The 16,060-nt window shown below is 37.3% G+C and overlaps 1 protein-coding gene across 3 annotated transcripts; it reads left to right on the plus strand.

The window, feature by feature from the left end:
• The first annotated feature begins 4,281 nt into the window (after positions 1-4,281).
• On the plus strand, positions 4,282-11,515 carry LOC308704926 (leukocyte elastase inhibitor-like). Of its 3 annotated transcripts, none has more exons than XM_081389617.1 (8): positions 4,282-4,291; positions 5,831-6,007; positions 9,458-9,529; positions 9,709-9,849; positions 9,936-10,053; positions 10,274-10,416; positions 10,516-10,683; positions 10,796-11,515. In XM_081389617.1, the coding sequence occupies exons 1-8, from the start codon at positions 4,289-4,291 to the stop codon at positions 11,195-11,197; spliced, it is 1,224 nt and encodes a 407-aa protein (XP_081245743.1). In that variant the 5' UTR covers positions 4,282-4,288; the 3' UTR covers positions 11,198-11,515. The 3 variants fall into 3 exon arrangements, with proteins under 3 accessions (XP_081245743.1, XP_081245744.1, XP_081245745.1); XM_081389618.1 differs by lacking the exon at positions 4,282-4,291 and adding an exon at positions 5,419-5,584; XM_081389619.1 differs by lacking the exons at positions 4,282-4,291; positions 5,831-6,007 and adding an exon at positions 8,901-9,249.
• Positions 11,516-16,060: the final 4,545 nt, after the last annotated feature.

Here is a 16,060-nt window from a genome sequence, read left to right on the forward strand (position 1 = left end):
ATCGCCACGGTCGGAGGTACTAAGGGTTCCCACATAATCCATCATCAAATCTTTGATTTACAGTAAAGTAACGTTATGTGTCATGAAATGTTGCAGGTCGTAACGTAAACAAGGCTAACTTATATAAAAGCAAAGCTCTATAGATGCTGCACTCCTAACATTGGCTATTACATTACTACATTGCTATAGTCTAACGTTAACATGATAATTCATGCATCACAGTATGTCCGGATTTTAATTCGTAAACAGTTGGACGTTTTACATAATGTTATATTAATATAATATAAACACAAACAAACAGATCCAACTCTGAAATTGCAGTTTATTATTGAGTCAGCAAGAAATTATTAACAATGCGAAATCTACGTTAATTACAATGTTCTTTTACAGAACTCGGCATAACAGCTAGCGGTTTTCTGCCTCTTGGATGCGCGCGCATCCGGTATTGTTTGTATACAAGAAACCCGTGTTCGTTCGCACATGCGCAGTCTTCGAAAACGGTGCATTAAATCTCTTGACAAACTAAAATACGTAAATTACGTTTGTATGTATTCTAAATAAATAACACGGGTTGTACTGAATGTCAGATTGCTTATTTTGCTAAAGATCCAGAGAGGACAAGTACTCAGTTGACCTATTAGAGGCCGAGACCATCCGTGTAGAAGTAAACGGAGTGTATCGGTACGCTACACTCCTTCTACGAATCCCAAACATGCTCAAGCTGCAAGGAAGTTGTGATGAACAACCTGGAAAACACAGAGAAGAGTTTAGTACAAGACCCACTGAGTGCATCTACCTACCAGGAGGAGATCAAGAACCTGGAGATTGCTGGGTACGCCACCAAGATTGACTCCTGCGAGGCGGACTCAACCAAGGAGTCATGGTTTCTGCCCCACCACATGGTCAGACACAATGGCAAGGAACGGATTGTTTTCAAATGCAGCTTACAGCTTGGCAGACAAAGTCTGGACACACTCCATTACAGGCATCGCCCGGTTGCCCCAAGCCAGATGACCATGCAAAATATCTATAAGATACTAGCAAGCCAGTATGATTCACCATTAGGGCCAAAGTTTTGGTCCAGAGACTGTGGGCCAAAAACCGTGACTGGTCGACCTCCTGCAAGCCTGGATTACATGGGAAGAAAAGCTCCCTCAGCTCCCAATGGTCAGTCTCTCCCGGAGCTACTTCCCACCGGACGTTGATGTAAGTGCCATCACCCTCGAGCTTCACGTCTTCTGTGATGCATCAGAGTCTGCCTATGGATCAGTTGCTTACCTATGTGGTGAGGATCCTCATGGCCAAGTCCATGTAGCCTTTGTGCTGGCACGCTCAAGAGTGGCACCCAAGAAACTACAGTCAATGCCACACCTTGAGCTCTGTGCCGCCCTCACCAGAGCTCAGCTTGCCCAGATGATCCAGAGAGAGCTCACCCTTCAGTTGAAGGACACAGTGCTGTGGTCTGACTCCACCACAGTACTTACCTGTACCTGGAAACAGTCAAAGTCCTGCAGATAAAAGGTGTTTGTAGGGACTCGTGCATCTGAGATTCAGGAGCTGACGGATCACCGGTCATGGAGGTATGTGGACACACAGAATAACCCCGTGGATGCTATCACCAGAGGGATGACACTAACCAACCTAGCCAAGCCAAACCAATTCAGCCAAGGTCCTGCCTTCCTTCGGCTACCACGTGAGAGTTGGCCAGCCACAACTTCTTTCGTGGATGTCCCAGATGAGACACAGATGAGGAGGTCTGCGTTCTGTGGCATTATGTCAGCCATTACTGCTCCAGAGATTCCAGCCGCTGAAGACCACTCTGCCTTCGAAGATCTCCTATATCATATGTTTTGCTTATTTCAGTAATACAATTTGTGGTTGCCTCTCAATGTTTTTCACAGGACTTTAATCACTAAAGACAAATTGTTCTCTACATGTCCAATACAAGACATTAGATACACAACATTCGAGTTCATGCTCCTACTGAGCATAATGTACATTTACACATTTGTCAGACACGTTTTTCCAAAGCAACTTACATTGCATTTCAAGGTACACATTTACATTCTTATCAGTTCTTGCTTTCCCTGGGAATCAAACCCAAGAACTTGGCATTGCAAGCACCAACGTTATACTGATTGAGCTAAAGGAAAGCTTGATACAATTTACAATTCAATATTACTATATAAAATTCACTTAATTTAAATAATTCTAATTCTAAGAAGATTACATACAGAATTGCTCTGAAAGAAGAAGAGTCAAATTTATTATTTATTTATTTTTTTATTTTTTATTTTATAAATCTGTTGAAAATGTTACAAGTTCATGGGATAATTAACTTCATGACCCTATAAGCATACAGAGGTGTCAGAGATTTTTAATCAGTAGTATATTTATTAGAGATGGGCATAGATTAATTTTTTTAATCTAGATTAAAATGGCTCATTTGAATTCTGCCGAAGGCATTCAGAATATGTGTGCTACCCAAATAATGACTATAAAGGTAAGTCTTTGAGAACGGGTTTCTCAAGCCAGGTGGCGCATTAGACCAGGGGCTCATCTCCTGTTTCCAAAATGCATCACAAACTGCTTGAGAAAGCTGTTCTACTCATAGACTGTAAAAAGTTACTACTGTACTGTTACCGTCCGTAGGCAACATTAGGTAGGCCTATGTTATTATCAACTACTATAGGCTATCAATTAGGGATGGGCGATATGGCCTAAAATCCATATTGTGATATACATTGCAGCCTCTTGCCATAACGATATTATAATAAAACCATTTCAGAACAGGTTACACAGACCCTGCTAAACAACTGCTAAATGTTTTTTTGTTTTTTTAAAGGGTGCATGTAGTTTTGAGAACATATATTGTGCAAAACTGTAAGTATACAACATCATTTTGCAGATAAATAAAATTTAAGTACACTAGCTGCAGAGACTTAAGTAGGTCTAATGTTTATTATGGCTTGGAGCTTATGAAACCCCAAATTTAAAATTAGAATATTCTAACTGATGTCTTTTCAGTTAAAAAGAAACACAACAACGATTCTTTAAATCGGGCGCAGACAGAGATTATGTTCTACACCACTCAGATATATTGGGAATAATACGCGCGCGCTGGTATTCAGTGATATGTTTCGTTTTGAATTTGAGGTGGTAGAACGGATTAGTCGTGTGTTAACTTACCGAACTGTTACACCACACAGTCTACGTCGGACGGCTTAAATCCGAACCAAGTCCAAATAATGGATGTTGCACCGATCTTTTACACCAGCTTTAACTTTCAGCCGCGTTTACTTAAGATGACGACGAATATGATGCGGTACAGCCGGGTGTACCTCGCGGCCGCGGGTATATTGCGTCATCATAGCTTGTGTAGCAGCTCCCAACCCAACTTGGAGAATAGATTAACGGCGATATTTTTTTTATCGCGCGATAAGAGTCTCGCGTTAACGCAGCGCGTTAACGCCGATAACGGCCCACCACTAATATTTATATAAAAAAATAATACACTCATTATAAAATTAGGCTCTATGCAGATCAATAAATGCAACTTGTTGAAAAAAATGTAAATGACTTTGCAATTTATGTTTCTTTTAGGTAGCCTAGCTTCTTTAATTTAATCTACTTCTGTTGTTATTTGTGATTAGAACTCATGACAACACACTACAGAAAATACGATACACTAATGTTGAGAAGAAGATTCTTACACGTCTTCTGAAGTGCGCTGATAAAGTCTGTTCATCCAATGAAATGAAACCGAATACCCCATGTTAACATATAGGGGTCATTCTATGAAAATGTCCATTTTTCTGTCCCTAGCCTTTACAGAAATATTACACTTAAAAAAACACTTTAGGGTTACAATTTCTTTACATTTTAAAATAAAACAATATGTTATTTGAACAATTACACCCTCTTGAGCCATCAATGTGGCAATATTTGATTTTTATTAATTATATAGAATTTCAAGCACCACAGAAGTGCTCGTCCTCACAGTCATGTACAGAGGGAAAATGCTTTACTTTGAGGTCAATAACAGATTTTTTACACCATTTAAAATACAATAATGTATACATAACTATCAAATATATTATGTTAATGATATATATAAAAAAATGCAGAATAAATATTATAAAATTTATAATGAAAGTAGTGGTCCCCTGGAGTTGTGTCACTGGTGTTACCGTAAAACAAAAATCTCTTATTTTGAAATAAAAATCACAATGATGACATCACTTGACTTCCTTCTTCCAATTTCCTGAATATCTATGGAGAAAAGCCCATGGTAAATCCACTGTCTCTTCTCAGTTAGCAGAAATCTTCTCATTTATCTCGTGATTTCATATGAAGCTTTTAGTTGAAGTCACTGGTATGACCTACTTTACTGTTAGGTAGGCTAATTGTAAAAAAAACTAGAATACAAATGGATTAAACTACTTAATTTAGTTAGTATACCATGATTGACAACATGTGGTTTGTTACCTTGCAGCAGCCATTTTGTAAAATTAATTTTTCATGAAAATTGTCACTGGTGTTACTGTCACTGGTGTCACCTTTCTTATGGGTAACACCAGTAACACCAGTGACTTCCATTTATAGATAAACTTTATTGTGTCACTGGTGTTACTGTCTTTTTTTCTCTCACATTAAATGCAATGTCACATGTGACATAGTAATAATGTTACATCCATTTTATTCTGCTACACTCAAAAGTTAAGATTTAAAGGATTGCATCATTACTTGATTTTAACTTGATTTTAACTGGTTTTCAAATATTTTCATTGTTATAGCAAATAGATGGTAGTGCAAATGAACTAACCTCATTCAAGCACACTTTTAACAAACCTGATTAAAATAAATAAAACATAATCTCCTTATTTGTTGTGTTATTATTATTTTTCGCTAACACTGTCTACATGTGCTGAAAAAAAAATTGAAATAATATTTCATAAAAACCTTTAATTTTGCCAAAGAAGTAAGGTAACACCAGTGACAAAAATGGTACATGCGGTCTTTAAATAAATGTACAAAAAATCATTAAGCTGTAATTTATGTGTATTCATAAAGTCAAAGGGTAATTTAATAATGTGGTGTAAGTTTAAATGTTAGAAAAAGAAATCAATTTTAAGACATCTTGCCATACCAAAAGTGGACGTTTCTGTAGAATGACCCATAGGCGTGGTTTCTGAGTTTGACACTAAAGTATGTTAAACTTCTTTGAAATTGCGTCAAATACGCAGGAGTATGCACTTCAAAAACAAATCGCTTTATTATGCATACAAGTGTGTATACAACTGGTGAAACATACGTTTTTAATCATGGATCGTTGAAAAATGGATGTGACGAATCTGTAGCCGTCTAACATCTGCTGAAAATTCAAGTAAAACTATCTGCGTGCACGCGCTCGTCCCCAGTTAACATTATCCCAGTTGATCCGTAATACCCAGCGCATCTCACGCTGATTTTGCTCATCTCAAACAAGCCTAATGTTATAAGAATTAAACTTAGTGACTCAGCAGATCATTCTTTCACCTCTGACACGTGGGAAAACATTGTTCCTGCTAAAAAAAAACTCTAGGTAACGTTAGTGCTTGAATAGAACATATTTTTTTTACATTACACTTCTATATGTGTAATGATGAAAATGATGCAAAAACTGCTGTTCTAGTACTGTACTTTCATATGAAAGATAATGCATGGATTTATTTTTTCTTAGACAAGCATGTGATGTTGTTTTCACAGGAAATGAAACTTAACTGAGCAATGCTCTTTTTGGGACTTTCACATTGTTATTCTGATCATATCTCTCTCTCTTACTTTCTAGCTTGTGAAAATGGAGTCTTTGACTGCAGCAAACACACAGTTCTCCCTCAACCTGTTCAAGGAGATCAGCGGAGGAAACGCATCAGGAAATGTGTTCTTCTCTCCTGTCAGCTTCTCCTTGGCTCTGGCCATGGTGTCGCTCGGTGCAAGAGGAAACACAGCAGATCAGATGATTAAGGTGGTGGTGGTCTCACACAATATACTTTTAAAAGAGGGTGACGAGAGAGTAGACTGAGACAGAGGGACCAGCGAGTGACGCAAGCCTTTGCATGCATTCCCGATTTTAAATTGGTCATGAACTGTTTTGTTTTATTGTTTATAATGTTTGCTGGGGTGCACTTATGATGTTAATAAGATTTTAACATAAAAAAATTGTCATCATTTATATATAAAAGGCATTTTTTCGTCTTCTTCCTCTTGTTAATGGTCGTTCACTCAATAGGAGTATTATCGCCACTTACTGGGTATCTGTAATCTGTATTTTTTGTTTGTTTAATGCCCCACCCTCTGCTGGCGCTGTATGTTCAGCTCCTCCAGCTTTCACTCTTTCCCCTCAACTTCCAGGATGGGCAGAAGCATCACGATTCCCATACATTATATCCTATGCTCTAATCCTGTATTCTTTAAAAAAGGTTAAAACAGCCTTATATGACTGAGAATCTCTCAAACCGTGAGATTTACTGGTTGCTGATCATCATATTTGTTACATTTAAAAAATGCATGCTCTACTGTTTCTAAAACATCACATTCATCACACATACCATTTTCATGCTTCCCCATTATTTGTTGCAAGTGTCGAGTTGAATCCTGTGCTTTTTCCTATCCTGATTTTAGCCTCTGATTTGAACTGTGTTTGAAGGGGCGTGTCTGCTGTGAGACTTCAGTGTAAACGCCCACAGCTGAGTATTACATGTGGGACTCTATCGTAAACGTTTAGCACGTTTTTACTATTACAGCTCTCAAGGTTAATTAATCATGTTGTTTGTTGATATTATATTTAGATAGCCTATATAGTGTTGGAAACTCAGAAGCGAAGACCAGGAGACTTGGTTGTTTCTTCAGCAGGATTCTTTATTGAGGACACGAGCTGTCGTAGCTGCAGTCATCAAGTCTAACTAAGGGAACTTTACATGGTATCTTATAGGCATTCAGTGGGCTGTCCTTAAAGGTGCTGACATTCTTTGAAAGTGTTGACCTGGCCTTAGAGATGACCACTAAATCTAATCATCTAAAGACAATTGAGGCAATTACCCCCGACTGAAGATAATGGTACCCCCCAAATTGTATAAACATCACATGGTCACAAAAACTAAGACTATGTAAACATTCATTTCACACATAGTTTGACTCTCAGTAGGAAGATAACAAAACCCTAACAAAACCCCTTCAATAGAAACTATTTTGAATCTAATCAGTAAATTGATGCCATCATGTTCACCTTGAATGCCCAATACAGTGTAGTTCACCTTAGTTTTTCATGTGATGTTATGTAAGGAAGCAGGATCAGCAGATCTTAAACATATTATTAAATGTGTAATCCTACAATAGCCAGATATGGCAAAAGTGCACACATCCTTCACTAAAGCACAGATACTCATGTTTAAAAAGACTCAAGGACTCAAACCTTTCACACAAAGTAAAGTAAAAAAGTATGGCTAGTAATGGCTACTACTACCTGTTTTAGTGTTGCGCTGGTAACTGGACCTCACATCCTATTGATGCTTTAATACAAAATAACTTGCATTTCAAATTTTGTTAGCAAATGAATGTATCCAGGCTGAACAGCCACCATGTAATACACAAGCAGAGAAAAGAGTAAGCTGAAAAAAAAAAAAACTATTTGCCATCCCCTAGGCCACATCATAGATTGTAGGGTGATTCTGCCTCTTGTCTTTACAAGCTTTAAAAATGACAAAATTGAGGCGAGTTATACTGTAAATTCTATTTAAGTACAAACAGAAAGAAAATTATAATGCAAGCATAATTTACACTTCACCTGGTGACATGGACTATTCACTGGCCTAAACAATTTGTCCTAAAGACTGAATATTAATGTGTGTGCCATCAGCACCAGCAACATCCCTTATACACTGAGAAATACAATTTTAGGGAAAAATCCTTAGCCGCTCCTAAATCTGAACCCCTGCAAATCGCTTCAAAATCTGGGCATTATCTGTCATAGACAACCTTTAAGTGCTTCCTTAAATTCAACGGCGAATTCTTGAAAGCCAGCATTTTGTGCTTTTTGGGTTCACACAATTTGTAGCGCATTCGCCAGGAATCCTTTTTATCACAGACAATTTCGAACATCTCCCTCATATATGGCCGTGCGTGATCAGGAATGTCTCAGTCATGTCGACATCGCTAACTCCCTCTGTCTCATCCATAACGTTAATCATTCTTCTTGTTGTCTTCTGCCTTGCTCCGTGGGAGCTTATAGCCTACGTCTGTGGTGCGTGATAGTCAAGAGATTTATACACCAATGGGGGAGTCATGTTTTCTGTTGAAAAAGGCGCGTAATGACAAGAAATAGTATTGATCATGTCAGCAAATACAGATTATAATTCAAGTAATGAGCCAGGTTTGAAAATATAAGTAGAAAATACAGACATTTGTGTAAAAAATGTGAGTGAAAGTAAAAAGTTGTCAGAAAAATAAATAGTGAAGTAAACTGATACCAGAAAAATCTACTTAAGTAAAGTAACACAGTATTTGTACTTCATTACTTCCCATATCTGTATATAGCATTTACATTTTATATATGTAAAAATGCTTTCACTAACGGGAAATTGTTTCCTGAACGAGATCTAATCTGTAGCTGCGTCTGAATCACAAACTGTCTGAGTATGTACTACATTTGAATTTGAATTTTCTTTGCGGGCATTAAAAAGTGTGTTATATGAAGTATGAATGTGTATTATGAATGTAATCCGGACGTACTACATCCACCATGTTGTTACTGTCACGTGACCAACCAGCATCAGTTGCGTCGCTTCACTGCCATTCATAAATCCTCTCCCGTGGCCTCATGGGATAGTAAAGTGTCCATCGAATGCGCACTTCAGAACCTTGGAAGTAGTAGTAGGTCATCCGGGTACTTTCCACTTACTGTGTTTCAAATACAGTGCATACTAATCCAGACTCAAAACACTTCTGTTTAGCTGTGCATTTACTGAATGAGCACTGTGCCACTGTTCGTCCGACTATTTGTACTGTATTTTATTACATTTTTTTTAATTAAAAACTGTTTTAATTATTCTTATTTTTTTATTTTTTCTTCTATGTAAACCACTTTGAAATACCATTGTGTATGAAATGTGCTATATAAATAAACTTGCCTTGCTTTACTCTTTTGGCGTAGGGAAGTATTCGATTCTGGACGCACCACATGTAAACTGAGTTCCAGGCATGGCATAAACAGTAAAGTGCCAGCAATTAATCACTCTTTCCACTCATTTAATTATCAAAGGCCTGAGGGCCAAAATCAACAAAGAATGTGTTTGACATCATCAGTTCTTCATTGTCTTTTCTAGTACATTCTAAACTATTCTAATGAGCATTTGAGTTGTGCATTCTCAATATATGTTGAAGTTATCTTTATTAACTCTACCATATCAATGCTGTGTAGGTCCTGGGCTTTAACAATGAACCACCAATGATGCAGCAAACCCAGAATCCTCAGACTCCTGCTGAACTCAAGGTTTCGTATGAATATTTACATCAAACACTAACCCAGTTAACAGGGAACGTTCTCAGAACTTTAGCTAACATTCTGTCAAGGTTCTGTTGCATGAACAGCTGTATTTACTGTAGAGATGCATGTATCCTTTGGGTTCGTCTGATTCAACTGATTAAATCTGAAATTGTTGATGCAAACAGAAATGTCCAGAGGAAAAACCTGAGGACCAAATTCATTCCAGCTTCAGCAAGTTCATGAGTGATCTGAACAAACCAGGAGTCCCGTATGAGTTGAGTCTCGCCAACCGCCTCTACGGAGAGCAATCCTACCAGTTTGTTGAGGTAAGACTCGGTTTATTCACTGGATGTTCTGGAAATGTTCTCAACTCTAATATCACTTCCACCTCAATCGGTTTGCTGTATTACAGAAATTCCTTGATGACGCAAAAAGCTACTATGATGCCGGACTGGAGAAGGTGGACTTCAAGAACCAATCAGAGGCTGCTCGTGTCAACATCAACCAATGGGTGGAGAAAAAAACACAAGGTGAAATCCAGCATAAACTTATTCTCAATTTGAAACTTATTCTACACTCTTACAAATAAAAGTTATTTCATGTTTTTGCAGCACTTTAGATTCAGCGAAAATGTCTTTTCAAGGGCCATGTTTGGCTTCATGGGTTCTTGAGTTGAGCTTTATAGTAACAATATCAAACCAACCAGTTCAAATCACTGCTCAAAGTGAACAATGTCCATTTGTATTTTAGAGAAGATCAAGGACTTGGTGCCACAGGGAGCCATCGATGAGATGACGAAACTGGTTTTGGTGAACGCCATCTACTTCAAGGGAAACTGGGAGAAGAAATTCCCAAAGAAAGCCACCAGAGATGGGCAGTTTAAGCTGAACAAGGTGAGATTTCATGCTCTTTTGTATATTATTCTACTAATATTTGTAACAGTCATGATGAAATATGAAAGGTTATAATGTGTTTCCATTGATGTTTGGCAGAATCAAACTAAACCAGTGAAGATGATGTATCAAGAGAAGTACTTTCCTCTAACCTTCATCCCAGAGATCAACAGTCAGGTTCTGGAGCTGCCGTATGACGGGAAGAATCTCAGTATGTTGATCATCCTTCCTAACGAGATGGAAGACGACACCACTGGCCTTCAGAAGGTGATTTGAATGCTTAATTAGCCAGCCGTGACCAGTCAGATGTTTACTTGTGAAGCAGTTTTCATTTTGACCATTTCAACTATTCATCTGACATGTCTCTCTAATTATCCAGCTTGAAAAGGCACTGACCTACGAGAAGCTCATGGAATGGACCAAACCAGAAGTCATGGGTCAAGAAGAGGTTGAAGTGTCTCTGCCCAGATTCAAGATGGAGGAAACCTACGACATGAAGAGTCTTCTGATCAGCATGGGAATGGAGGATGTTTTTGATGAGAATAAGGTGAATCTTTCAGGCATGTCCTCCAACAACGACCTGGTGATGTCGAAGGTGATCCATAAAGCCTTTGTTGAAGTCAACGAGGAAGGAACCGAAGCGGCTGCAGCCACTGGCGTCATAATGATGGACTGTTTGATGATCCCACAGGTCTTCAACGCAGACCATCCTTTCCTTTTCTTCATCCGACACAATCCAACCAAGAGCATTTTGTTTTACGGACGCTTCTGCTCTCCATGAGTGAGTCCTGCTGCATGAGACGCTTCCAGCTAGTTTAGGTGATAATCTGGTTAAAATGAATAGAGGAGACTCGAGACAACTACTACAAATCAAAACAGTTTAAGAAAAATGTATATGTGCCAACAGATCTTTTGCAATTTACAGGAGAAAGACTTATTTAATTAATAATATAAAATTTTACAAAAATGATTTGCTTCAAACAAAAATTAATCCTACTAGGTTAAGTGGAACCTGCATTACAATTATTTGAAATACATTAATTCCTAATCATTTTAGATCAGGCTTATTATCATTAACTAAAATCATAAAAGTTACTTGAAAAAAAAAAAAAATATATATATATATATATATATATATATATATATAGTTGGTTTAGGTTGAAGTACTCAAATAATTACAAATGTCAATGTACACAACAAAATTACGAAAACTTTAAAATGAAAACAAAATAGCCTATAATAAAAAGGAAATCTAATTGAAAATATTACCAAAAACTATAATAGTATATCAATGATAAATGTTACAAACTGCTCGGATACGCAAAGGCTAAGGATCCAAAGGCAGTAATTTATTAAAGGGTAATCCAAAGTATCATTTGGCTACATATTATGTGTATGCATTCACTTTAACAGTATATTCAACCTCAATGAAATAAATATTTACAATTCTTCAATAAAACCTGATTTTGAGTCCTTTTTAACTGTAAACCGCTGTGACAAATTAACTGTGGTCAAACTCTGGTGCCAATGAAGCTCAAAGAAAACCGGTTTCTGAAAAGAGTGTTGAGGGGAAAAAACTTGGAAAGAGAGGAAATAAAATACCATTTTAATTAGTAAAATAAGTTTATTTTTATGAATGTAACATCAGGGTGTATATGTTGTTATATATATATATATATATATATATATATATATATATATATATATATATATATATATATATATATATATATATATATATATATATATATATATATATATATATATATATATATATATATATATATATATATATAAATGTATTGACTAAAATAATATATTTTTACCATTAAGAGAATTCTGTTTCATAATACTGTAAAAAAGTTGCTGATAAACTTAGGAATTTTAATGAAGTTCGGGAATACTTTAGATTGTTGTTGCAATTGAACTGCATTTCATGTAAAATAAAGCTTAATTTTAGTTTAAGTTGAGTTATTTTGTTATGAGCTTTTGTTGATTTTATTCAGGTGGGTTTTTCCATTCAAGTTAGCCTTCATTTTTATTTCATTTTTAGTACTTGATTAGCTTATCAAAATAAATGTATTAATAAACATTTCTTATTTTTAAAATTTTCCATCTAATATTTATATTTTATTTCATCTTTATTTTAACTACCCAAAGTAATTTTTTGTTTTAGTTGAGGATAACAACACGTCAAGAGTTTAGAGTTTGTGTCTACACACACACACACACACACACACACACACACACACACACACTGGAGTAAAAAAAATAAAGGTGTGACAACTAGCCCCAGTGTCCTCTACACCGTGGTTCCAGAAGGTAATTTAAAATATCTTACTTAAGTCACTGCATAGATTCAAAAAAACAAAAACAAAAAAACACTAATGTCTGAGAACCACAAATGCGTCTTTATTTTTTGTTTTGTTTAGTTGAATAAGCGTCACTCAGGATCCCACATCTCCACAATCTACCCATTTGTTCCAGCATGTGTCCACTTTATGTCAGTGTGTCGCGATGATGCACAGCAACTGACATTATTGGCATGTGCCAGTGGATAGCACTGGCACATGCCAATAATGTCAGTGACACATGCCACTATCCACTGGCACATGCCAATAATGTCAGTTGCTGTGTATCATCGCGACACACTGACATTGACATGAGTCATGACACCCAGGGGCACCAGTCATAGTGGTATGCGAAAAAACACATATAAGAAATTATTACTGACAGCACTTTTATTTTCAGAGACAGTTTTTTCTTTCACACAAAAACACAACAGTGTGTGTCTTTCAATGCTCTTTAAACACTTGTTTCCTTGTTCTTTGTCATATCACAAATGATGTGTATGAACACCGGTAAGCATTAGCCTCGATAGTAGTCGTGTCTCCTTCATTGCGTATTTTTATTGTAGCGGGTGATATCAAGGCAGTAAAGTTATGAATCAAGGGGGTGTGGTTAGCCGAGTATAAATATCAGGGGTGGGAACGAAAATAGTAGGTGCGTTTGTTTCTGGCCAGCGGAAATATATCAGCACTCGTTGGTGTTCGTATGCGAGAGGTTCGCATGTAAATTTGTTTGGATCTTGGAGACAGGTATGAGTTGATTTAAAGTATTAAATTGTCTTAACATGGGGTGATTGTTTTAATATGAATAATAAAGGTATTTTAATTGCTCTTGTTGTATTTGATTTTTTTGGTTTGTTTGTTTGTTTGTTTGTTTGTTTTGGGTATATTGTTTAGTCCGCCCGGGCGCTTGAGCTGGTAATTGGGCCCAAAAGAAATGGGAAAGGCCCTTGGGGCGGACTAGTTTTCTTTTCTTTTTTGTTTGTTTGTATATTGTTTGTTTGGACCCCCTAGTAGGATACATTCAGATCAGGGCAGAAGTTTTGAAAGTACTCTGATACAGCAGCTCTGTAAGGTTTATAATGTTCAAAAAAGCCGCACAACACCATATCATCCACAGGGCAACGGTCAGTATGAACGGTTTAACCGTACACTGCATGATCTGTTGCGTACTTTACCCCCTGACCAGAAGAGGCGTTGGCCATGGTACCTCTCCCAGTCAGTTTATGCTTATAATACTTCAGTTCATCAGTCAACTGGTAGGTCTTCATATTATCTGATGTTTGGTCGAGAGCCTCGGCTACCTATTGATTTTGTATTGGGTGCTGAGGCGGAAGAGGTAGGAGAATGTTCTGTGGAAGAATGGGTGAAAGAGCACCAGGAGCTATTGGAAGGGGCCTATGATCATGTGAGGTGGCGGCTGGAGTCTAGGAGGCAGCTAAGAGATCAAAGTTATGAGCCCAAAGTAACAGATATGGGTATTTGAGAAGGTGCTCTTGTTTATACACGTAATCATTCAGTGAGGGGTTGTAACAAGATTCAGGACATGTGGGACTCTACTTTGTACAGGGTAGTGCGACAGCCTAAAGAATGGGGGGCTCCTTACTCGATTATTCCAGTAGATCAAGATGGCCCAATGCGACAGGTATATAGAACTGAGCTTAGAAGTGTGCCAATGGCCACAGTTGCAGTTGATGATATTCCTAGGGCTGGTACGCAGAAACAAGGGAAAGTTGCAACAGACGACGATGGGGTAGAATTTTATCCTTTGGGAATGGTGCAATTTGAGTCTCCTGAAGATGTTGGCCCTCCCTCTGAACATTTGGGCCCTCCCTTTAAACATTTAGGGTCGTCAGTAGTGGAGGATCAAGGTCACGTGACTAAAATGGAAAGGGGCCCTCAGTTAATAGAGGGAGGTCCTCGGAGATCCTCCAGAAGGACAGCAGGTCAACATTCTAATCCCTATCATTTGCCAAGATCGGTAGTGGAAGAAGATTGAATTGTAGTCTGTTTTTTTACATCGTCGGGTCGTCGATGCATTTTGAGGGGGTGGAATGTAGCGGGTGATATCAAGGCAGTAAAGTTATGAATCAAGGGGGTGTGGTTAGCCAAGTATAAATATCAGGGGTAGGAACGAAAATAGTAGGTGCGTTTGTTTCTGGCCAGCGGAAAATAAATCAACACTCATGGTGTTCGTATGCGAGAGGTTCGCATGTGAATTTGTTTGGATCTTGGAGACAGGTATGAATTGATTTTATTTTAATGTTTGTATTTTCAGCTCTATGGAGCCCATTTGTTGCTCTTGTTGTATTTGATTTTTTTGGTTTGTTTGTTTTGGGTATATTGTCTAGTCCGCCCGGGCGCTTGAGCTGGTAATTAGGCCCAAAAGAAATGGGAAATGCCCGACAAAGCTACAGCAAAGAGAAGCAAATGAATAGCTGCAATTCACAGAAATAGCGACTCCAGGCAGAGAAACGTGGATGTGCAGTTGTCATTTTGTGTCAATATGTTGACTTTTGGGGTAAAATCATACCCTATATATTGTATTGTTATATATTGTATTGACAAATCATCAATTAAATATTTTCCATCTTATATTTTGCATAATTTTATGTTTTTAAATAAACACTGCAAACTATAAAAGTTTTAGGGCTGGATGATATATGTAATATTGATATAAGTGATCACCCAGATTTAGACCTTCCTATATTGTCTTTATATAAAGCGTTCACAGTCAAATTTGCTTTTTGTATTTTTCTGCCGTCGAAATCTCCAGTAGCAGTTTTAACATGACGTACAGAATCCAATGGCACGTCATGCGTATTGGCACATTCGATCTTCATTGCATGTGCCAGTGGTAGTGGCATGTGTTTGCATGCGCGTTTCCATTACAGATTTGCGCAAAACTTTTGCAATTTTTTTTTCTTTTTTTTTTTCTAAATGTCGACAAAAACTATTGACTTTTGACCAACCGTCTTGATTTGCATTGCGAGAAGCTGGCTGCATCCTTGTCATTTATGACTTATAACAAAAACAAAACAATGTCTAAAAGATGCTATGTGACAAGGTGTACAGCAAACAAGCTAAAAACCCCAGAAATAAGTTTTTATACATTTTTTGATTAATATATATATATACATATATAAATAACAACATATACACCCTGATGTTACATTCATAAAAATAAACTTATTTTACCAATTAAAATGGTAGATTAATTTCCTCTCTTTCCATGTTTCCCCTCAACACTCTTTTCAGAAACCAGTTTTCTTTGAGTTTCATTGGCACCAGAGTTT

Source organism: Scardinius erythrophthalmus (assembly GCF_964197995.2).
Source record: "Scardinius erythrophthalmus genome assembly, chromosome: 16".
Classification (NCBI taxonomy): domain Eukaryota; kingdom Metazoa; phylum Chordata; class Actinopteri; order Cypriniformes; family Leuciscidae; genus Scardinius; species Scardinius erythrophthalmus.